Source organism: Camarhynchus parvulus, chromosome 9, assembly GCF_901933205.1.
Source record: "Camarhynchus parvulus chromosome 9, STF_HiC, whole genome shotgun sequence".
NCBI lineage: Eukaryota > Metazoa > Chordata > Aves > Passeriformes > Thraupidae > Camarhynchus > Camarhynchus parvulus.
In genome coordinates, this window is record NC_044579.1 from 472,181 (window position 1) to 495,526 (window position 23,346).

General features: G+C 51.8%; 1 protein-coding gene across 9 annotated transcripts in view; it reads left to right on the top strand.

Annotated features, from left to right (window-relative positions):
* Window positions 1–2,705: 2,705 nt before the first annotated feature.
* The window catches only part of MBNL1 (muscleblind like splicing regulator 1), a 65,747-nt gene continuing 45,106 nt past the window's right edge, over window positions 2,706–23,346 (top strand). For 6 of the 9 annotated variants that reach the window (XM_030954189.1, XM_030954192.1, XM_030954196.1 and 3 more), the window contains exons 1-2: window positions 7,047–7,145; window positions 21,127–22,032. In XM_030954189.1, coding sequence (XP_030810049.1) covers window positions 21,859–22,032 — 174 coding nt within the window. In that variant the 5' untranslated portion in view covers window positions 7,047–7,145; window positions 21,127–21,858. Of the gene's footprint in view, window positions 2,919–6,809; window positions 6,914–7,046; window positions 7,146–21,126; window positions 22,033–23,346 lie in introns of those variants that run through there. The other 3 variants (XM_030954191.1, XM_030954190.1, XM_030954198.1) reach the window with 3 other exon arrangements.

A 23,346-nucleotide genomic window follows, 5' to 3' on the forward strand; every position in this document is an offset into this window, starting at 1 on the left:
ACTTCTTAAAACTATCTTTTATTTTATACCTGGATACATTTGGCAAAAAACCAAAAAGACAAAAAAAAGGTAAAGAATACAGCGGGAGTGTCTTTAGTAGCATCACTTGTTTGGGATCTACCTTTTGAAAGGGAAAAAATGCCAAACAAAGCAAATAACTGTCTGTTGTTTCACCTGATGCACTTTGCATTTACATGTGAATTTCACTTTTGGGACTTACATGTTTTATTTTTTGAGCCAACCTCCTCCTCCTGTACGGCTGGACTCAAGCAACCCTTCCTGGGATGGAGCTCAGGGATGCTGAGATGCTCCCACTGCTGCCCAGTGCCAGCCAGGCCAGTGTGCCCATGGCAGGTCTGCCTTGGTGACACCATTCCTCACGGAAAATGCAAAAGCTGCCTAAACAACACAAGGTACAAAAGGGTCAGTTTATTGTTATTTCACACAGGGGTTTAATATAAAAACATGAGGATCCTGCTCCTGGTTCCCATATGAGGGAAGAGACCTTTGCTTCCAATCTGGATCTGTTTGACACGATATCCAGCAGGAAGGCAAAGCTGTTATCTCCAGTGCTGGGATGGAAATGAGGAGCATAGACACTTTATCTCCTAATGAGGGAGAGATGAGATTGTCCATATGTTTCCCACACTTCCTCAGATTCAGATAATCTTTTACAGATTAACCAGAGACTTCTTATTCTTTGCAAACAAAACAAAATGCTCCTGCTCCTGCAAACTTTTATAGTCATTATTTTTCAAAACAAAGATGTGACCAAAATTTGGAAAAATAATAAGAAGGATGGAGTGGGGCAATTGGTCAGACACTGTCAGCTTTAATGAGAAAGAATTAAAGCTCCTGAAATGTTTGGAACAGAAACCCCTTTAGCAGCACCATGGCATGGGCTGGCCTTGCTGCCTTTCTGAAGGAACTCATTATTTTAATAATTGCAGCCTAAGAAAAACTTCAGGCTTTGGACTCTTCAAGAATAATAACCAAAAAAAAAAAAAAAAAGGAACAAAGCTGGGCAGTTCTGTCATCTGTGCCACCACCAGTGCTCACCCTGTGCAGTCCGGGGCTGGTGACACATTTTATCTCAATTCAGAACCAACGCTGCAGAGCACACCATGGCCTGAGCAATAATGTGCCAGCAAGTGTGTCTGTGATGAGTACTCAGTGAGCAGTTTCACTCATGCAGCAGAGCATGAAGACTCCCCCTGCTGCATGTCTGACACCACAGGGAAGGCGGCTGGGCCCTGCTCTCTGTTTGCAGCCCAGGTGATCATGTCAGATTAAATGGGGCTGTTTGCTAGCTCACTGTGCCTGGCAGTGCCACGGCTGTGTCAGGAGAAAGGAGAAAATCCATCACTTCAGCCAAGAATTTCAGACTAGCCCTGGGCCCCTCTCCACGGAGGCCTCTTTTCTGATGGAGGCCGTGAGGATGTTGGGTTTCTGCAGAGAGCTGACACCCACGGGAAATTTTATCTGTTGTGTCTCTCTGGGTGAAATTTCTGGGTACCTTTCACCCTTATTGGGGGTTCTACTCTGACCAAGCTACGGAACCTCTGGGAATCCCAGAGAAGGGACCGGGGTGCCTGCGCTCTGCTTGGAAAAGGCTTCAGGATGGGAAGAGACCTCTAGTGCAGACAGCCCTATCCCTGCCAAAACACACAAAATTCTGTCATAGGAATGGATGTTTCTCAGGTGACTATTGTAATTGATTTGATTATTTATTAGTGATTGAAATCAGGACTCAGGACCCGTCTTTGTCACACAGGGCAGTTCTTGGGGCAGCCTCAGTGAGGAAGCTGTGCAGACACAGAGACCTGCTTCCCACACTCTGCTGCCAGTGCTGGGGCCAAGCTGGGCTGTGCCAGGCTGTGGCTGGCTGGTACATGCCACGAGCCAGGCTCAGGGACTCATGGAGAGCTGTTCCCTCCACTCCTGCAATACCCCGTAGGGTGGGATGGTGAATCCAGCAGCACTCCGCAGGGCAGGAGTGGGGGGGACACCGATGGAGGAGCGGAAAGAAATGACAGGAAATGCTGTGCATGGCTGTGCTGGGTGCAGGGTCCCTCAGCAGCGCTTCCAGGCTGCTCAGCCGTGTGCTGCACCTCCAGCTGCACCTGCAGCACGCCCTGAGCTCGGGCACTGCAGGGCCCAGGTCCGGAGAGGCGGCTCTGCTCCCGGCACAGGGGCTGTGGGTATGAGCCCCCTGCTCCGGCTGCGGGGCACAGCTGGCACAGCTGGCACAGCCGAGCAGAGCCACACGGCCCTTCCCCTGCAGCCCTGCCACACACCCCTTGTCCTGGGCCATGCCCACCATGGACATGCCGGGCGGGAGCCACTGCACGGTGTACCAAAGCTGGCGTGGCCAGTGAAGGTGGGGCACCGCGGCGTTTTCCCCCTGCGCTGAGCGAGGGACATTTCCAGCTGGCCCTGAGTGCAGCAGGGCTTTGGGTGGAAGGGCGGCTGGCTTTGGTAGCCTGGAGCTGGTGGTAACGCCAGCAGAACGAGCAAAAATGGGCCTGGAAGCCCCTGGCTGGCGAGGGCAGGCAGCCGTTATCTGCGGCTCGCAGCAGGAAGGAGCCCCGGGCACCGCCCCAGCCATTGCCCCATTTCCAGGGAGCGCGGCCGTGGCCCGTGTCAGCGGCCCAAGCCTGCTTCCCGCAGCAGCTGCCAGCGGGCAGATTAACGGGGCACAGGGAGACTCCAGCCGCGTGTCCGTGTCCCCGATGTGAGTGAGCTCCGTCAGCGAGCTGGGCTGCAGCGCCATGCAAAGCACTTCCTCTGCCGTGGCCTTCTCTACTAGCAGAAAGTAACTTTCGCTTCCTTAAGAAAATACATGTGCAAAGCCCAGCCCGTGGCCGTGGCTACCGCTGCAAGAAGGGCTCACTTCACTCCTTGGCCCCCTAGATTGGGTAAGTGTCATTCTCCGGCCTGTCACCGCTTCCCCAGGCCAGGCTATCATCGCGGAGAGCTGCTGGCTGTCATTGGCCCCGCGGCCCCGGGGCGGTGGCAGTGCCAGCAGCGCTGCTGTGCCCCAGCAGCAGCCCAGGTGGGACCGAGCCGCCAGCCCGCCCAGCACAGCAGGACACTGCGGCTGTCGGGGACGGACGGTGAGTTGTTCACGAAGCTGGATGGTTTCGTTGTCGTCTTTCATTGCGCTGCTTTTGCATATGCGCTTCGCTATCTTGAGTTAGTGAAGCTTTGAATAATTTATTAGAGAAATGAACACTAAATGCTTTTATGCAAGACATGAGTAACAAAACTCTGTGGTTCTGAAGAGCATTAAAAGTTGCAGTCAGACCCACCGTAGACCCTCCATGGCATGTGCTGGGGGTCCGCTGGGACCCCTGTGGTGTGGAGGAGCTGCGCCCTGAGTGAGCAGCAGCCTGCTCCCAGGGACACGTGGAGCAAGCATGGCGCGGGAGCCACTGCCATGGCGCTGGCATGTGCATCTTCTCTTTCTTCTGCTTTTACTACAGTTTTATCCATTCATCACCTGCGGTGCTTACTGCGCTGGAAAAGTTGAGAGAGGTTCTCACATGCTGACAGGAGCCCTGTGAGCTGGTTTAACATCTGTTCTGTTCTGGGGGTAGAGGGGACACAGGGCTGGTGAGGCACCCCGCCATGGCTGTGCTCCACTTTGGGTGCATTTCCCAGCAGGGCCGAGTGCTGGCCCTCCATGGGGTCCTGCCAGCCCTGGATGAGGCAGGATGGGTGTGGGTGTCCATCCCTGGAGCTCCTCAGCCCTGCTCTGGCACTCTGGGGGGGCTGTTGGTTAAGCACATGGGAGGCTGAAATGACACTAATCCTCTGAGAGCGACTGTCAGGTTCCTACCGTGAAATCCGCTGCTGCTGGCAAACCTCCCGCCAGTTTTCCGTGACTAAACGCCACGTTGGATTGCACGCAGCAGCCATGGGGCTGAGCACCCACACTGCTCCCGTGGGGCTGGGGGAGCGAACGGGTGCTGCTGGAGGGGCTCCAGCATGAGCTGCGTGGAAGGAAAGAAATTGCCTTTGTAGAAAGTGCAAAAACTATAATGTGTATCACAATTATTTGCTGGGAATTGCACTGTGGATTTTTCTCATTTGTGTGCTTGTAGACCAGGAGAGATTATAAGAATCTTATTGCTTTCAACAAAAATAACATCACACAGTAGTTGCAGGAGGCTTTAAAACAAAAGGACAAAACAGTGTAAGGGCCAAGTCATAAACTTGTGTGCTATATTTACAGAAAGGCAGATGCAGATGAGCTCATGAAAAGAGAAACGAATGTGCTCTGGCCTGGCGGGAAGCGTGCGCCGTGCACAGCAGCGGGAGCGGGCTCCGGAAGAGCAGGGAGGCAGCAGGGCCTTCTGTGGCAGCAGCACTGGAGCTTGTGTCAGACCTTTTTGGGGAACTTGAGCCTCACCAGTGTTGCACAAATAAGGGCATCAGGAAGCAAACGGCTTCTCCAGGGTTGCAGTCGTGTTCAGGCTGGGTTTGAAGCAACTCATGTGTCTGCCTTTAATAAAGGCTCAAGGAGGGAAGGAAGATCAGAGTGTAGGTAATTTAGTGGCTGCTGTATGGCGGCTATTTGGTGAGATAAAATGAAGACACGGGACACACTTGGAGCTCAGGTGGTTTCTGTCTGTGTGTGAGGCTGGGTACGGAGCCCCCCGTGCTCCTGACGGCTGGGAGCCCTGCAGTGAGGAAGTGATTTTGTTCTGCTCGAGGTGCAGCTGTGAAGAGGATGCCCACAGGCACCCTCGTGTCAGGCTCTGGGACACACTGTCCCAGTGCCACGTCCAGGTGACCGCTGGTCCTGCTGCCTGCCAGGCTCAGAGGGAAGGGCAGGCACCTTGGCACCAATTTCACAGGCCAGCCTCTCACTTCAACAGCACCAGGGCTGCACTCACTCAGCTGGGAGAGCTCCTCTTTCTTGCTCCACTTGTGGTAGCAAAAAGGGACTCTAAAACACTACGTAGCCCTCAAAAAACTTCCTTAGCACACAGTGTTTCTCTTTGTCCTCTGGGCTGAACGGCACGCCACGCTGAGTGTACAATGACATATTTCTTTATCTTTGCTGTAAGACAATTAGTCTGTTGGAATCACAGGCGGCAATTGTTGTTGGTATTGGATGATGACTTGGGAGACCCCCGGATCTGAAATTTCCTCTCGGTTTTCTCTTTACCCTGCCCTGCCTGGACATTGTGTTATGACAGAGCTTGTGCCTGACATCCACGCCCTAGGGTTTGATCCCCTGTAACCTGCATAAACCGATGTGAATGGAATGCATTCGCTTTTCAGGATACAGTGAGAAATGCCATCACTGTGCCCAGGACACAGCTCCAGTCTCCCAGCACCAAGACACTGTCCCACACCATTATTTACGAGGAATTTGGGCAGGGAGGAGTTTGTACAGAAACTTTGTGACCAGAACAAGTGCTTTGAAAACGCCCAGCGCGGTGATGTCGGTTCTCAGGGAGGAAATGGCCCAGGGAGCTCTTTGTGCTCGAACGGAACAGGAAGAGCACAAATGGCCCAGTGCAATGTTCCCTCCCAGGGCCCATCGGGCTGTGCAGGCAGGGACATCTGCACTGCCCCACACTGAGGCAGGTAAATGTTAAATACCATGGCATACCAGTTGTCATGGATTTTGTTCTGATCTGGATTAAACTTCATTCAAATGCAAGTGTAAGAACACAACATTTTTCTGAGAGAAAATGGAATGCTTCTTTGTCCTTCCAGTCTCCTGTTTCTAGCAAAAAGCCGTCAGAGCTAACCAGCAGGTATCAGAAAGCTCCTGCAGCCAGGGCCGTCAGGCATGTGGCACACCTGGATGCTCCGCAGGCTGGGCAGCTCTGAGGAGGAATGCTCACTGAAACCATTCTGTTTCCAAAGTGCTGCCTGCTCCGTTGCAGGGGTGATTAGAGCACAAGAAAAGCAAAGTTAATTATATCCCCTCCAGGCTGTCAAACAGAACAAAAAGCCTGATGAAGAAAGCAGCTGGAGTTAGATCTTGAGACCAGGTAACAAAATCTGTCTCCCAAAGTCAAGTAAGGAATTATTTGGCATTACTTCATCTCACAAAACATAACTCTCTGCTTATGTGTCTGTGTTAAAAGATGTTTAACGATGTTTAACACTATGTGACACTGGAGAGAAGCTCTTTATCTCTTTCCTCGTCTCTTTCCTTGTCTCTTTTCAGTTTGTTTGTTTTCCCTAAACTGTGCTTAGCACCTCACGGGTTTGACGAGCCCTTTGCACCTGGCCCTGTGTGCGTGTCCTGGCAGGGGACACATTGATACACCTCTGGCTAATCTAGACTATTGCGTGTCCTGTTCCGCACTCTGCAGCCGGTGTCACCCACACGGCAGCACCGACACGTGCCCTGTGCCAGGGCAGAGCGGACCTGTTGGCGGGGCGGTGGGCTGCTGCTGCGGAGGGCCGGGGAGCGCTGAGCTGCTGATGGTGGGTGCCGGGCGAGCCCCGCCAGCCCCCGCAGCAGCCGGCAGAACCGCCGCTCTGCCGCGGCTGCTCTCGCTGAGATGAAGGAGGAGCGGGAGCCGGGAGGAAAGCAGGGTCCCTCTGCCTGCCTTGGGAAGCAATTCCTTAGAGGATCGTGTCCTCAGGAACGGCGCTGGGGGGGTCTGCAGCCATCGCGCTGGGCGCTCTGCGGACACGGCCGGGCCCGGGCAGCGCCGCCCGCCCCCAGGCCGCCCCTGTCGTGCCTCCCCCGGCCGGAGGCGGCGGGGCCGGGCACGTGTGCGGGCCCGGGCTCGGTGACTCATGAGGCGCCGGCCGCTCCGCCGCGGGGAGGATGAGGGAGGGCGGCCCCGGGGAGGGCAGCCCGCCGCGCCGCCGCCCCGCTCCGCGCCTTCCCCTCGCTCCCGCGGCGCCCGGAGCGCGGAGGCCGCACCGGGATTAGGTGAGCGCGGCCGGGCCGGGGCCGGGCCGGGCCCCCCGGGCCCGGGGCTGCCGGCGGGGCCGGGGCCGGGTGGCGCTTCCGGGCGGGGCGGGGGGCGGCGGCGGAAGCGGGCCCGGGGCTGGCGCGGGGAGCCCGGGCCGCCGCTGCCTCCGCCCGCCGCGCCGGCGGCACCGTCAGCATGAGCCGCTGAGCCGGGCGGGCCGCGCCGGCAGGGCCCCGCCGGCAGGCCCGGGTGAGTGCGGCGGCGAGGCCGGGCCCGCGGCGGGGGAGGCGGGCGGCGGCCCTGCGGGGCGGCTCCGCGGGAAGGGGGCTCCGCGGGGAGCAGGGGGGAGCGTCGCTGCGCTCGGCGGGCCGGGGACAGCGACCGTCCTCCGCCAGGGGCCGGGGCGCGGCCCCGCTGCCCGCGCGTCCTGCGGCAGCGCCCGGTGCGGGGCTCCCCACGCGGGTCCCCCGCCCGGAGCCGCCCGGCCGCGGGGCGAACCGCGGCTCCGCAGCGCCGGGCCGGGGCTCGGCCGTGGGTCGGGGCTACCCCGGCGGGCGGTGGGTGCCGGCGGGGCCGGTACTGCGGTGCGGTGTCTGAGGCCGGCAGTGCGGGAGCAGCGCACGGCGGGGCGGGCGGCAGCGCCCCGTGCGCACTCACCGCACGGCCTGGCCCCGGCAGCTGCCGCGGTAGCGTGACGGAAAGAGAGCTTTTTGTTTCATTTTTGGAGAAAGTTCTTGAATTCCGAACTTTGGTTTGCAGGTGCAAACAAGTCAGTTTGTTAAGACGCTGGTATAGTGGAAGAGGAAAATGCAGGGATGTTTGTGTAAAATGGTTGTCTTGGGAAAATATGTGATTGTCTGTTTTGGAAAGAAATAATTTCTTTTGGTGATTTTTTTGAGGTGGGGAATATATGCCCCAGAGAAAGGGAGAAGCAGGACAGGGGTGACAGAGATAATGAAGTGCAGGAGAGCCGGTTCAGGGAAGGGATGTAACGGGAAAGAGGGATGGAAGTAATGAATAGTAATGGTGCATAACTTAACTGGGTTGGTTTTTTTTTGGCACTACGGAGAAGGGGTTCTAATGAAACGACAACATATTCCAAAGTGACAAGGAAATGCTTTGCATAATGAATAATTAACCGATGGCACTTGTTGCTGCAGGGGAAGTTTGGGGTGAGAGCTGAGGAGAGGTTGCCGGCTTCCCTCGGGCTGGCTGCATGTGACACTGACCCTGGGCAGGCCCACTGGCATAGAGCAGTATTATGATAATTCAAAGTAGATAAAAGAGGAAATGAAAGGCTTGGTAACCCTGTGCTCCCTGCAGTGGTGGCAGGACTGCTGAATGTGGAAGGTTGGGATGTGCCACTGCAGGAAGCAGAGGTGCTGGGCGTCTCTGCTCTGGGCTGAAAGCAGGCGTGGGCAGTAGCCAGTTGGGATGTATCCCACAGCTGCCTCCAGCCTGGTTCCCCCTGGGCAGGAGGATCTGTAATGCACTCCTGCAGTCTGTCCTCTGAGGGGTCTGGGGAGGGCAGGTGAATGCCCCATTCCGTGGCCTTGGTGCGATGTCCCAGCCATGTCCTGCTCCATCCCTGCCCCAGGTGCTGCTCTGACTGTGCTTGGAGCTGCCTGTGCTGGAAGCCTGCAGTCTAAAGGTGATGTCCAGGAGATGGAGATGGGCGCTAGCAAACACTGGAGCCCGCCCTGGCCGCGGGAGGGTGCTGCCCTGCAGGGCCAGGGTCTGGCTGCCCGGAGCAGACGGGCTGTCAAAGCCGCATGGTTTCACCTCGCTGTCCAGGGGGGTTTCTGTGGCCACAGGAAGGTTCTTACATGTGTGGTGTAGATGAAGATCTGCTGGTCAGCTCAGATTAAACCATAGGCTTCCCTCCCTGTTTTTATTTCCTTCAAGTACTTGTTTTAGTCTGCTGCTTCAGCATCAGTGGGGAGGTGGTAGTGACAAAGGGATGTCTGTAATTAGGGGGATGAGCCTCAGCACCTCTTGATTCTTAAATAGTGGATGATTCCTGCTCAGGAGCTGGTGGATAATCTGCAGACATCATTTTGTGACACTGAGGAAGTCATGTGTGTTGGGTTGTGAAAGGCCTTGTGGTAACTCCGTTACTTTCAAAGGCTTAATGGGTGTTTTCCTTAGGCATATTTTCGATGGGAATGCTGTAAACAGCGTGTTAGCTAAGGCCAGCTCCTTAAGGTATAACTGCAGGAAAAATTCTGTTCCCATTCCTTATGATTTATGTTCATGCCAAGGATGATTTTTGCAACTATGAGTTTATCAGCAAATTCCTGCTACTACTCCTGTCTGGAGGGAAGGGAGAGGGAGGATCTGGCAAGAGTTCAATTGCTTCCCTGGGAATTCCTTCACTTCAGTGTGCCCTGCTGTGCCCAGCCCCACACAGGGGCTTTCCTTTCCCTTGCATGACTTGTGGTCTCCACTGTTTGTGTGCTTTAAGGATTAGAGCAGTTGTCTATGATTATTATTTTTAAATTTAATTTTATTAACAATTATATACTGTAAACTTAGTTTCCCAAGTTATGCAGCAAAGTAAACAATGTTTCTTTCCTCCTACCCCATAGTTATTTACCAAAAGAATAAACATGAAAATATGTTTGAGTGCTGTCCTCAGTGACATTTGGAGCCTGCTCTGCTGTGAATATGTGCAATTGCAATTCCATTAGTGTCAAAGAGAGTTCCCAGCAATTAACAAGGAAAGAGAAGGGACTATTAAAACTGTGTTGTGGTTGTGATGAAACTTCAGTACATCCTCAGATGAGCAAATACAGGTAATGTACGGAGTTGTGAGGTGAAGGCTTTGTGTGGCTCCTGTGAGGATGCTGGAGCCCACTCTCCCTTCAGCAGTCTGTGCAGGGGCAGTGGCCTGGTCAGTACCTTGCTCAGAGTAAAAAGCCAGAGACAAATGTTGCTTTGCCCTGATCTGTGCATTCAAAACCAGCAGTAAGTTCTGCTGTTCTGAGGATGCTCTGAAGTCTGCTCAGTAGTTTCAGAGGCAGCAGCAGTAGGAGAGTGACAGCAGCACCCTGAGCTGGGGCAGGCTGGCAGATATGAGGTTTCCTATGCCCATTGGGCAGTTTGGGCGCTGGGTTTGATGTGTGCTGACCTCAGGGTGAAGTCCCACTATCTATCAGAAGAATTGCTTTTCCTAAGGGATCAACTAAATTTTTTAAATGTCCACTTTGTGTCAACTTCTACCCTGTGAAACAGTCCATGTTTCAGATTATGGGCATGTAATTGTTATAGAAGAATATTTTTATCCAGAATATCTTTATTCAAAGTAGCTGGGAAGGAAAAAAAAGTTTGTGAGAGGTATAATCTGTCATCAGTAAAATCTGACTTGAGTTCTCACAATTCAACTTGATTAAGCTTGAAATTTTGGAGGTAAAATTGCTGTTGGTGCAAATTAGTAAGAGCAGCAGTGGTGTGTAAGGTGACAGCCCTTCTGTCAAAAGGTTGCAAAATCCTGCAGCTTGAGTTCATTTTGGTTTGAATGTACAGGTTGTACAGGGAAACTGAGGCAGCCAGGCCTGAGGAAAATGCAGCTGGGCCTGAGTTTTGTGTAGCCAGATTATAATTCCCATAAGGCAAGTGCGTGATGAGCATTAGCCCAGCCTGGGGAATGGGCCAGCTCGGCTTGGCTCTGTGTGTCCTTCCAAAGCCCCGCTACCTCCTGGAGCTGCCCTGATCTGAGCACTGTTATAAAATGTATGACTCCTGTGTGCTCCCTTTGCTTTGGGCAAATAGCCAAATACTTGTTTTCTCAGAAAGATATTTTGGTACATAATTATGCAAGGTGTATATGAATAGCTGAATGGAGTGGATTTCCACAGAAGAAAAAGCAATAAGTACTAGATAGGTTGCTCTAAACACCAAAGGACTGGATGTATTTCAGAGCTCCTGCACAGCCCGCCGTGGTTGGCCTGGCTGGGCTGGGCTCCTTTTATCAGTCCTTCTTGAGAATGTACAGGTGGCAGTCCCAGCGCCTGCTGAGTGCCCAGGTTTTCCTGTGGGAAGTGTACCTCGCTGTCCGCCCTGGGGCAGGCTGCTCTTGTAAGAGGAATTTCTTTTCCCTTATGTAACTTGTTGGTGTTACATCCAGAGTCGGCTCTTGCAAAAGTGCGTCAGTCTTGCTTGCAGTGGCACTGAAAAAACTTAACAGAGCGTGCACTGAATTCTCCCCTTATCTCTCTATAGCACATTTTATGTATCTTGTAGTGAGATGTTTTGTTTCTGCAGTTTCAGACTTCGTGTTTCAGAAGATTAATAGACTTAGCAGCCCTGTTTGCTCAGCTTAGCAGCGATAACAATGTAATAAGTCATGAGACGGTCGCAGATCATCTGGCAAGGCAAAATATGCCTTGGACTTGAACTTGGAGCAGGTATTATTTGCAGAGAAAAGTGAAATGTTGAAACCATTATAAATAGCGTGTCCTGCCTGGGGTGGCTGTGGGTTCAGGTCTGCCTGCAGAGCCTGCACAGGAGGCGGCTGCTGGCATCTGCATTCCCGCTCCGGACGGCCCGGGAGGCCGAGGGCAGCGTTTGTACCGTACATGGCTGGTATTTACTGCAGCACGTACAGCCCTGGCGGGCCTTGGGCACAGGCTGCAGGAGCAGGGCTGGGCGCGGGCTCCCAGCCCTCCCGCAGCAGCTCCGCGCATTCCTGCTGCCTTGCTGTCTCCCGCGCCAGCGAGTCCAACTGCGAGCAGTGAGTAAGGACTCGGGAACCCGGAGCATTTTTGGGCTCCCGGCCCAATCCTGCTCCCAGAGAAGTTAATTGGAATTTTTGCCTTCTAAAAAAGGGAGAGCAGTCAGAAGTGCCCGGCTGGGCCCCGCAGGGCCGTGGGCGCTGCCGTGCGTGCGCTGTGCGAGCCGGGCTGCCCGGGCCCGGCGGGGATGGGCTGCGGGCGGCCGGAGCCCCCGGCATGTGCTCCCGAGGCTGCTGGAGCCGTGGCGCTGCAGTGGCGCTATCTGCACTGCAGTGACGGTACCCGGCGCTCGAGGAGATAAGCTTTGCCTTCAGATGTGAGTGCACTGCTGTGGGAGCCCGCCGAGTTTGCCGTGCCACGCGCACCCGGGGTGTGGAGCCTTTGCGCCCCGGGCAGCGCGGAGGAGCGGCCGGGCTGGGCCAGGCTTTCCGAGCAGGACGCCAAGCTGAAGGCACAGCAGCGGGCCTGGACTGGCCATATAAAGGAGGTGTCGGCGGCTGCCAGGGCCACCTGCCCTTCCTCTTCCTCCCCGCTGCCCAGGGCCGCGCTCGCCGCCTGTGCCTCTGGCTCCCATGGAAGGAAGCTCCTGATAAACGCGGCGGGGCTTTCTGGGCAGAAATAAACTCGCCCTTTTTTCTTCAGTGGCTCTCCAAAGCTTGGAATAAAATCCGAACAAAAATGTTGATTCTAGTGTCTGGAAGAGTTTATTAGTGCCTGGGCAGCATTCTTGACTTCATGTGCCCACCTCTGGTTTTCAGTGAAGTCTGGTACTCTTTACCTGGGTCATGAATCCTTCCATGCTCCAAACGTAGGCACAACTTCAGTGGACTTTGAGCCTTCTTTCAAGCAGTGAAAAACCAAAGGTAGTGAGTCCGTGATCCTGATAATGTAATTATGTATTTTTCAGCTTTTTGATGCGTAGCAGTTAAAAATGCTGTTTTGGGAGTGCGGGTGCTTGCTGTGGTGCTGGAGCTTTGCAGGCTGCTTGGGGAGGAAGTCCCTGGGCAGATGTCTTGTTTGCTGCTTATCAACATTTTATTGAGCTCCTGTATTTATGTGCAAATATGTTCCATAAATAAATCTTTAATGATGTGATTTTAGTTGTGAAAAGTAGACACAGCTCTGTTCAATTCTTATAATTAAATACAGCTAATGGTGGAACAGAAATATAAACATTTGAACTTCTTTCACTAATTTTTCTGCATGACTGACAAAATTATTTCTTTGGATTTGGTTTGTTTTCTACAACTTCTGAGCATTCTACAACTTCTGCCTTTAATCACCATTTTTATAAAAGCTAAGTTTTCTTAAGTTATTTCAGAAGCTGTTTTCCAAATATTTCTGTTTTCCAATATCCCCATTTTTGTTTTTTGTGTAAGAGTAGAAATTTAAACTTTCATTCTTGGTGTTTTAAAATGGCTTTTAGAGGTAGGAAGGAAAATCCAAGGAAAACAGTGATCTTTTGAGGTTTTTCCAAAATGCCTTCATTGGGTTTAACTTGGGTAGCTTGCTGTGTTAATGGAAAAGGGACACATGGAGGAGAACCCAGGCCGAGGGTAGAGTATCCCGTGTGAGAAGTCCTAAGGGACAGTGGCACTGCTGTGGCGCGCAGGGACCAGCCCAGCTCAGGAGCCCCTTTGTGACTTGTCCCCTGTGTGGTGGAAGCTCTGCTGGCCAGGGTTGTGTGCAGAGAGGCTGTTCTGAACAGGGGCTCTTAGAGCCGTGTTTCTCATGGTTATTGTTAGCTGTGTACGTCTCATAATTCAAAATGAACAAGCGTAACAGTATACTAAAGCAAATACTGATTAAAAAAAGTCTCAAAGATATTTTCCACTTATTTCCTAAAATAAAAGTAATGCAGTTTTTATTACTTCTTTTTAATACCAGTGACTAATTTGGAGCTTTTGCTTGATATCCGAAGACGTGTGTATTTGTTTAGTTTGCGTGAGATTGGTCACCATCCAAAACTGATCACACCAGTAAGTGTGTCTGTGCTGCTGAGCATTGTATTTGTAAGGATTTCTATTAAGTCAAGGAAAGCATCTCCTAAACTGGTTTAGTTTTGCTGTGTATGGAAAAATCATTTGATATTTGGCGTATAACAGTCATCTCTGATACCTCAGATGGTGACAGGGCAGAGAGAATTAAAAATCCCATTCTCTGTGGTTTAGATTCTTATGTAACTAATTAAATAAATTATATAGATTCACTGTGTTTTCTGAGAAGTCATACAAGTTTGTCTCATCCTGGAAGGATGTGATTATAAACATAAATTAAATGTAAGGCCAGAATGAATCAAAGGGCCGAAAGTGCTTTATTTTGGATCTGAGATTCCCTGAGAAACAGACAGCTGTGAATGCAAATGCAGTTGGCTGTGTCTCCTGTCTCGCAGCAGATGCTGGAGTGTTTTCAGGACTGTCCTTGCCGTGATTCATGTTGGTGACCGAGTCGGGCAGTGTCGTCATCGCACTGAGCTGGCAGTGCCTCCTGCTCCAGGTGTCCCAGTGTGGCAGTGCTGCCACTGTGATGCTGGCGTGGTTTCAGGGCTGTGGGACTCCTGGTCCTTCATCGGGTGTGCCATGCCTGGCACTGCTTGGCCATGCTGCAGAGGCACTTGGGCAGCAGTCCTTCAGTCCAAACTGAATTGCTCTGCTGTCCCTCATTCCCAGGTAATTTTCTGGTTCCTGGGGATCCCCGCATTGCCATAGCTCGCCATGGCTGAGCTGAAGTGACCAGTTCTAAGGGCTGCTGCAAGCAGAGCTCGGTGTAACGAGTTCCTCATGAGCTGCACTCACGTCCCTTTTCGGTTGCCCTCAAGTGAGATGCAAGATGAAGCAATCCATGATGGGCCTGCCTGGGAGTGTGCCTGTTAGGCAGAGAGCAGCAAGGTGTCCCCCATGGAATCGTGCCCCACTGTGCTCCAGGTGTCCTCAGGGCCAGGAGAGCTGCTGGCATTGTCACCAGGAGCAGGACCACACACCAGCGTGGAGCACGTGACATGAATGGCCTGTTCTATTCCTGGTAATTAGGTTCAGATTTAATCTTGCTAGTTAATTTGATGTGTGCAGGGATGTGGTTGCTGCATCCAGACACCTGACTCGAAATTATTGTCCTAACAGTGGCTGTCATGTGAATGGGCAAGAACTTTGAAATCTGGAGTTTTTGATGTGGGCAAAGGTAGGAGGAATGGCCCAGCCATGAGTTAGTGAGGCCAAGGGGAGGAGCTTATTGTCCGGAGGAAGTGGTACTATTAATAAATTAATAATGTTAGTAGTGACCAGGTGTATGTCCTGATCCATCAGGTGCTGTCTGCAGTGGTCCCTCAGGACTCCTTTTCCCCACTGCTTTATCCAGCTGTCTCTGGGGGACGAAAAGCCAGCCTTTGCACCAGGGCCACATGGCAGCTGCATGAGGAAGGGAAGTGGGACCTGAGCAGCCCTGAGTGAGGTGCTGGTCTGTTTTCCCTTGCGGTGCTGGAGATGTTCAGGCATCAGACCCGTGGGAAGCCAGGGTTGGTGAATGCTGCGCCTCTCACCAGTGAGAGTTCCTCTGGGTCACTTCTGCTGAAACCATCAGCATCAGCTGAATTTGGTGTCAGAGGGAAGCGGTTCCTTCCCTTGCTGAGTCATGGATGTGGCTTTTTTTTTTTTCTGTAGGGATTCTTCTTATGGATGATGCTAATCATCAAGTTTTGTATAAATTCATACACGCGCATGCAGCTGGAAATCACCTGTCCCTATGGGACAGTTTCTGCCTCTTTGCTGCTGCTGCATGTGCCTCCTGGCTCTGAATCTGGGCTGTGGGACTCATCCTGGGGTTTGCCATGTGGCTGTTCTTGAGGACAGCACCCTGCAGCCGCTGCCACCGAGACAGGCGTGAGCAAAATTACAGTCGGTAATGCTGTGTTCCTAGTGAGCCTGAGTCACAGCTGCAGGGTGCAGAGCAGGGAGGGTTTTACAGGTGCAGTGGTCAGTTCATGCACCCTGTGCTGCCCGGGGAGGTGCCAGGGCTGGGGGGCTGCTCCTGGGCTGACCCCGCTGCCGTGGTCACCCTGGCGCTCTCCTGCCTTGCTTGGCTTGTGTACATTTGCAGTTAATCAAACAAAATGTGCAAGAGTCGGATTAATAAATAGCTTGTAGTTTTTGGAAGGGTGCATAGCTGATTGGCCTCTCAAAAGCCTTTGTATAGAAACATGTTTAAAATTAGTATTAGAACAAGAAAATGAAACTGACTTTAATAAAGCAGGTTTTGTTTTTTTCAATTCAGTTTGTTACTTCTTGGAATTTTAACTTAAATCACTAGATTACTGTTATTTTTAAAGATAAACAACTTCTTTTTAAGCTTCCTTGGGCAATGTCACTTCTTTTATGGTAGGAATTCCCCTGTGCCAGGATAATACAGAACTTCCCATTTCTAAAATACAGTATGTGAATGTTATGGCAAGGGAATTACAGTGCAAATATGTTTTTATTACCAGAAGCAGTATTTGTGACTTCAGTGGTGGGTGGGGATGGATATGTAAATGCTTTGTAATAAATAAATTGATGAAAAGTAGATTGAAGGCAGAGTAGTCCTTGCCCATTTTGTGTCCCTGACTTAAAGTTGCAAGAACAGAATACCAGCTTGTGTGCCATGTCCTCATCCAGAGACAGGGCCTGGCCTGTGCCTGTTCTTGCTCATAGATACACCTCCAGCTAATGCTGTCAAACTGCGAATCCCATGTGTCCCTGAAGTCTCAAATTTTGTAACAGATTGATATATACCCCAGGTTATTAAAAAAAAATCAGCAGGCATGTTTCTTGACTTTAATATTTTTAAAATTACAGCAAGAGCAGTTAATCCGTAACTGTCTGCTCCTTAAAGGTAAGAGGGTTTATGGAATTTGCAGTGTAGCTTTCTGACTTGAAAATAGCATTACTGTAATCTAAAGTAAGAGAGGATTGGGCTGTGGGATTTGTATGTCAGTGCCCATGCCCTGCTGGTGGGAATTGGCTCAGTTTGATTAGGGATGGAAATCTTGGGGCAATACCTGATTTCTGCATGTGGCTGGGGCATGTAGTGTACATGTTACCTCTTTGTTCATTATTTATCAAGTTTTCATGAACCGAGTACACTTGGGTGTGTTAAATTCAGATGGAATGTCACAGTTAGGTGGTTCTGCTAAAACAGTTCCAGAAACTGTGAAATAGACTCAAGATAAAACCATATCTGATGGGGATGTGCTGGAGGAGCCACTGAAGTCAGTGGGAGGTTGCACCAGGAAAGTCTGTCAGAGCTAAAACAGTACAGAAAAAAGCTTTAAAACACTACTACTAGCAGTAGTAGTAGTACTAAAACTATGTATGTCATGCAAAATATCTGCGTCACAGAAGCAGTGTTGGCAGTTTTTTACTAATCTGGTGTGGCACATAGTAGCTCAAAACCAACATGTGCCTGCAGTTTTACCAGCTCCCAGTCCCAGGCTGCAGGGCTGGGAGCTGTGAAATCAGCCCAGGCTACACTACCCTGGCAGTCCTGCCCTAGGGCTGGCTGCTCTCTGCTCCTGCCTTTGCACTCCCGTTTTTTCCTGAAAGATACAAAAGTACAACATTGTAAAAGGAATCAGCTGCCATTTCAGCGCTGTCCTACCGGAGCAGCGGGTGCAGCCCAGAGTGTGAGACAATCTTCAGCTGCAGTTTACTAAAGAATATTTTCCTTTATCCAATCCTATACTGTTATGTGACAAGATGTTAATTAGCTCATTGTTTCAGCTTAATTTTGTGACAGTGCTATAATTATATCCCTCAATTGTGCCATGGAGTAATTGCTGTATCTCTTCCAAATTTTATATTGAGATATGTTATTGGTAAACTTTGAGTTTGGCAGAGGTGTTTTGAAAATACTGTAAGGAGTCAGTAATTTTGTGTTCCTTGATTTAAAAGACAGCCATTTGGCAATTTCAAGCTTTGAGACTGCCCTGTCAGTGTAAATAGAATATTGATTTTATTCCATTTCCTATCTCATTAGAGTCATTGTCATGAGGATGAATTCACGTTGTGTAATTATCTGTTCTTGCTGACAGTTCTCATGTCATTGAGACTGGTGTTTTCAGCTTCCACTTTCTCTAAGCATAAAAATAGCGTTCTTCCCTGCCATCTTCTCCTTCAGTGCTGGGCTTCTTGCCTGCCCAGCTTTCTACATCTTTCTTTGAGAGACGTGTGTGAATTGAGATAAACAGGGATGTCCAGCAACCCCAGTTACAGGAACAGTGAAAACAATGCCTCTTTGGGAGCGATTCTCAATGCAGGGAGTTACTTTATTTTTGTGTCAAAGACTGTAATGAGGGGGGAAAATGCATTGCTAATCTGTCTGCACATGTCTTAATAGCAATAAGGGGAAGTATCAGCAGTCTCTTCTGTGTCAGATTCACTTTCTTGGACATTTCCAGGTAACCTTTCCATTGATTTGTGAGGCTGTTTCTTAATCATTTTCATTGACCCAGCTCAGGAGACAACTAAGTCATCTCTGTTACCCTCCTAAGAAATGACTCCTCAGTGTTATTTCTCTCTTCTGTCTCTTCTGAGAATCACTTTTTAATTTGCTTTCAATCCTTGTAGCTCAATATTCAGTCAAGGCAAGGTTCTGCCTTGGCCAGACCCATGTTGCAGTATTCCCAAGACAAGTGGCAAATGCTTCCAGATTTCAAAAGGTGAAATTTAAAACCCACCTGTGGATCACAAGAGTCTTTAGTACTGACTGCTCTGCTAGGTGGGGTCTAGAAACCGTCAGCCCCTAAATCAGTTTTAACTGAACGAAAAATAAGAAGTTCAATCCTTTTCTGTCCTGTCCCTATGGTTCTCCCTCTGGATTTGTTACAGTCGTTCCCACTTATCAGCGGCAGCCCAAAGGAGACATCACATGTATCGGCTGGGTTTTGTAGACAGTGTATCTTCTAGCATGTGAAGCTTGCTGGGGACTCCTTAGTGACTGAGCGAGTATCACAAGAGAATTTCCAAGTGATGGGAAAATAGTTTATGCAGATAAAAAAGGATAATTCTATGCTAACATCTTCCTTTATTTAGTGGATATTGAAGATAAACCTCTGGTCTGACGTCAGGCTTTATTTCTGCTCAAAGGCTATTTTTAAAGCTGACATTTCTGGCTGTTTTCAGGTAGACAACAAACTATGACAGAACACTTTTTCTTCAAGCAACTGTTCATACAATATATACACCTAGTATTTCTTTGTGTTCTAAAGATTTACCTTTGAGGCATCAGCTCCTTGGAGTAATGCTTTTCTTTTTGTGGGTGGCAGCCTGAAGAAGGAAGGGTGGAATTAGTTAGTGCAGTCACAAGTATGTCACTGACCTCAGCAGGAGTAGGATTTCTCTCTGAGTGGGTGATTGTCCAAATCCTAACAGAAGACTTATTACAAACCTGGGAGTAAAACACAGTTTGGGGAGCCTTACCCGGGATATTTTTCCTGTCAGTATATGAGAGCACAAAAGCTTGTTTTCATCTGTTTTCATTTTGGGTGCTGCCTTCGTGCTCTCTTTCCTTTCTTGTTAGGGGTGACTACTTCTGTAATGAGAGTGAAATATCTTGTTTGGAAACGGTGGCCTTTAACTTGCATTGGCTTTAGCATATAAAATGCATCAATTTGCTGCTCTAACTCTTCTTGGTGTTTGGAAAAATCAATGCTTGGTATGGATTGGTTACCAAGCTGATGAACAGGAGAAAACCCTGCTCAGAGCTGTTCCACAGCTTTGTGGTAGAGCCCTTCTTGCTGGCATTGGCAGCACCCTGTCCTGAGGGTCTCACAGGGAACAGAAGTTCTTAACAAAAGAACACAAGTCATTTTGTGCAGTGCAGGAGTGATGGTGGGAGGACACATCCAGCTCTTGGCTGTGGAGGACAAGTTGCAGTGCACCTTGACTGAAGGCTGGCGGATGTGTTTAGGCTTCCAGAAACACTCTGATGTGCTGGTATTCCTGCACGAGACTGCGGGGAGGCCTGGTGGATCTGGTGGACCTGCTGGCACACCGCCCCAGCAGCACATTCTCTGCTTTCAGATCTCTTGGTGCTAATCTGTCACGGCTGGGAAGCATGACAAGTGCTGAACCAAACTGGTTTGCCTGGACATTTGTTACAGAACATGTTTTCAAGACCTATGAATTCAATATCCCAAGCACTGAGGAGTAGTGACTGCTGCTGCAGGATGACCCCAAACTTCAGAGTTTCAGGCAGTTGAAGCAAATGAGTATCTGTGTTTACCACAAAGACACTTAGTTGTTAACCTGTGCTTGCAAGTAATTATGTCGTTGTTTGTCTCTTGCTAGCAGGGATTAAAAACGTGGCATGGTTTCAAGTGTCCTGGCAAAGAACACACGGTGCCTGTTGTAATCTCATTAGCTCTGTTAGGTGTGTTTTCCTTCCCCTGGAGTTGGTTGTTCTGATCACTGTGTCCCTAGAAAAAGACTGTAGCTTTTTCTCATCTGTTGGTTTGCATGCACGCTGACAGCATCGCTTCCCGGGGTGTGATTCTGGGGGCTGTGTCAGTGACCTGCATTGGAGGGCGGTGGGAAATGGGAAGATGATGAAGCAGCATCTTTAGAAAGATGGGGATGGGGCTAGTCTTCCCCTTAGTGCAGGCAGAGGATGCTGCTAGGGCTGCAGTGCTGGCAGAATCCCCGTGGCTGGTGCTGTCAGTGTGTCCCAGGCAGTGCCACCAGGGTCCCCCCTGTGCTCCGTCCTCTGGGCACTGCGATCCTCAGGTGGGACAGGAGCTGTAGTTCATTATACCGGATTTGCATTTGCAGGTGGCACCTGGCTCCTGTGGCAGAGCTGGGCATGTGAGCGGCGGCATGAAGGGAAACCCCGGCAGCCCCCCTCGGGCCATGTTTGCCCAGCTGCCCGGCGGCTTTGCGGCGGCGGCCGGCGGCGCTCCCGCGGCGCGGTGCGGGCAGAGCGCTGCTCCCGGCGGCCAGGGCCGCTGTCCCCGGGGCCGCGGGCCGTGTCCACGCCGCCGGGGCCGAGCCGCTCCGGGCTCAGCGTGTCTCGGTCCGTGCTCACGCCGGGCGGGCCGACGGGGCGGTGCCGGTCCCGTTCGGCCGCCGCGTTCCGCGCCCCGGGCAGCCGCGGCGGGCGGTCAGGCGGCGCCGGGCCCGAGCCGCTCGGAGGGCCGGCGGGCGCTGCCGGTGCCGTTCCCGGTGCCGTTCCCGGCCGGGCTCGCTCGCCGGTACCGCCGGGCCGCACGCGCGGCCCCCGGCGGGCGCGCTCGGGCAGCGCGGCGCGGCCGGCGTCTGACAGGCGCGACCTTTCATAAGACGGCCCCCGCCATTGGCTCCCTGCCCGGAGTGTCGCTGCAACGCTCGCCGCGATTGGCCCGCGGCGGTGCTGCCGCCCGGCCCCGCGCGGGGACGCGGCCCCGCCGCCCGCAGCCGTGAGTGCCCTGCGCGGGGCGGCGGCTCGCGGGGCGCCCGCGCCGCCCGCTCGTAACGTGTCTCTTCTCTCCACAGGTTGGTACTAAGAAGTGCCTTTCCTGACGTCGCTGCTGCTTGGGACCGCTTCTAGAGCAGCCGCTGCTTTTGCCTTGCTTGCTGCCAGCTAGACTGCGACGACAGCGCTCCGCCGCTGCCAGCCCCGCGCCCGCCGGGAGGAGGGTCCGGCGCCGCTCCCCCGCCGCCGCTGCACTGTGCACTAAAGTGTGCCGCGAAGGTCAGAGCTCTGCTGCCCGAAAGCCAAGGAGAGGAGGAGAAAAAGCCCAGCCTAAACCCGGTGTCGGTCGTTGCTCTAAACTGCTGCATCTGTCTATGCCAAACTAATCGATCCCGATTGCACCGCAGAGCCCGCTGCGAGCCCGCTGCCTGGAGGCACCTGCCCGCCGCCGTCCCCGGGAGCAGCTCGGGAACCGCTGCCGGAGCCGCCACGTGCCCATGCTTGCGGCGGCCGCACTCAGGACGGGATGCTGAGCGCTGCGCGGGGCTAGTCCCGGCCACGCTCCCTCCCGCAGGCGCTCCCGCTGCCGGCCCGGCCTCCCCAGCCCCGCTAACGGTGCCACGCTCCCAACTCTGGTGACACAGCTCTTCCTCGGGATTGCAGCCACCCGGTTTTACACGCACTTGTTTTAAAATAGGGAGCGGGGGAAAAAAGTGTTCTGGAGGTGACACTTTCGTGATTTCCAGTTTATCAGTTCAGCTACCCGTTTGCCCATTTTTATTGGAAATTTTAACTACCTGTAAAATCTAAAGATGGCTGTTAGCGTCACACCGATCCGGGACACAAAATGGCTAACGCTGGAAGTGTGTAGGGAGTTCCAAAGGGGGACTTGCTCACGACCAGACACGGAATGTAAATTTGCACACCCATCGAAAAGCTGCCAAGTTGAAAACGGACGCGTAATCGCCTGCTTTGACTCATTGAAAGTGAGTAAATATTACATTATTTTCAAGGATAAATGGTTAATGAAAGAAGCAGTTGTAGCCAGAGAAATCCTGCAGCTGAACAGGAGCAAGTGCTGGCTGCCAGCAGTGGGGTGTTTTGCTGCTTTTATTTTATTGATGCTTGTCGATTTGTGTTGCTGCTTTCCTCAGGGGAACGGGAAGGATATAGGGAACGAAGGGAAAATACATCTGGCGGGGCTCAAATCCTCCAGTATGGCTACAGGGGCTCATTCTTCGCCTCCAAATTATTCCCTGCCTGTAGCTGGAATAAAGGGCACTTCACGTAGAAACAGCAAAGTCACTGTGAGGATTCTTTGTTTTTAATAGCACAAACCACGTAAGCAATATGAGGATTTGTTTCCATCTCGTAACTACCAGCGGGTTGTTGGTGTCCCTGGACAGCTGATGGTGAACCTTAGAAGAGTGTTTTCCTCCCTGGGTTATTCGGGTGTCTGTGAGCACCCTGCTTGCCTTTCTGTGGTTGGCACTGCTGTGGTTATCCCATCTTTCTCCCAAGTGCACTCGCTTAAGGGAAGGACAGCACTTAGCAGAAGGCAAGGTGCCTCTGGATGTGCAAGCATGGCAGGAGCAGAGAGGGTTTTCAGGAGGCACATCCCATCTAGGCATCGTAAATACAGGGCTGTTGTTTCACTGTAGCTGCCGTGTCAGTGGTAAGTGTTAAATGTGCAGGTCCCAGCTCCTTCTCTTGGTTTTTCATGATTTGAGTAACCTCACATGTAAAAGACTCACAGCACAAACAGTACAGAATTAATCCAGCGGAGTCATGAAAGAATCAAAACCTGAGAAGCAGAAATTAGTCTGCCATTTTTTTCTCCAGTGTGATTTTCTCTCCCTGGGCCCGACTCCGGGAAGGGGAGCTGGCTGCTGGCAGGGCTGTGCTGGGAGGGAGCTGGAGCTGGGCAGTGCGTGCAGCTTGTGGCTCAGCCGGGCCCGGCGCAGCGTGAGTGGGGCAGGAAGTGGCTTATGGCAGGTCTCTGTAGATCCTCAGTGATCCTCAGTGTCTTTGGTCAGGGGACGGGGTAAAGCTCTACAGTGCTCTCAGGCCTGGAATGCTCCATCACCCCCAGCTGTGGCTTAGCTTGCAGATACTGAAAGGTTTGTTTCTCTGTTGTTCAATTTATTTAAATACAGCAGTTACAATGCATGCAGGGTATTAATTTTAAAATGTGGAAATAAGATGTTTTTATGCATTAAGCACGTGCTGGAGGCAGGAGCAGAGCCAGTGGTACCAGTGGGGAGTGCCAGCCCCGCGGTGCCAGCGCGTGTCGCCGTGGC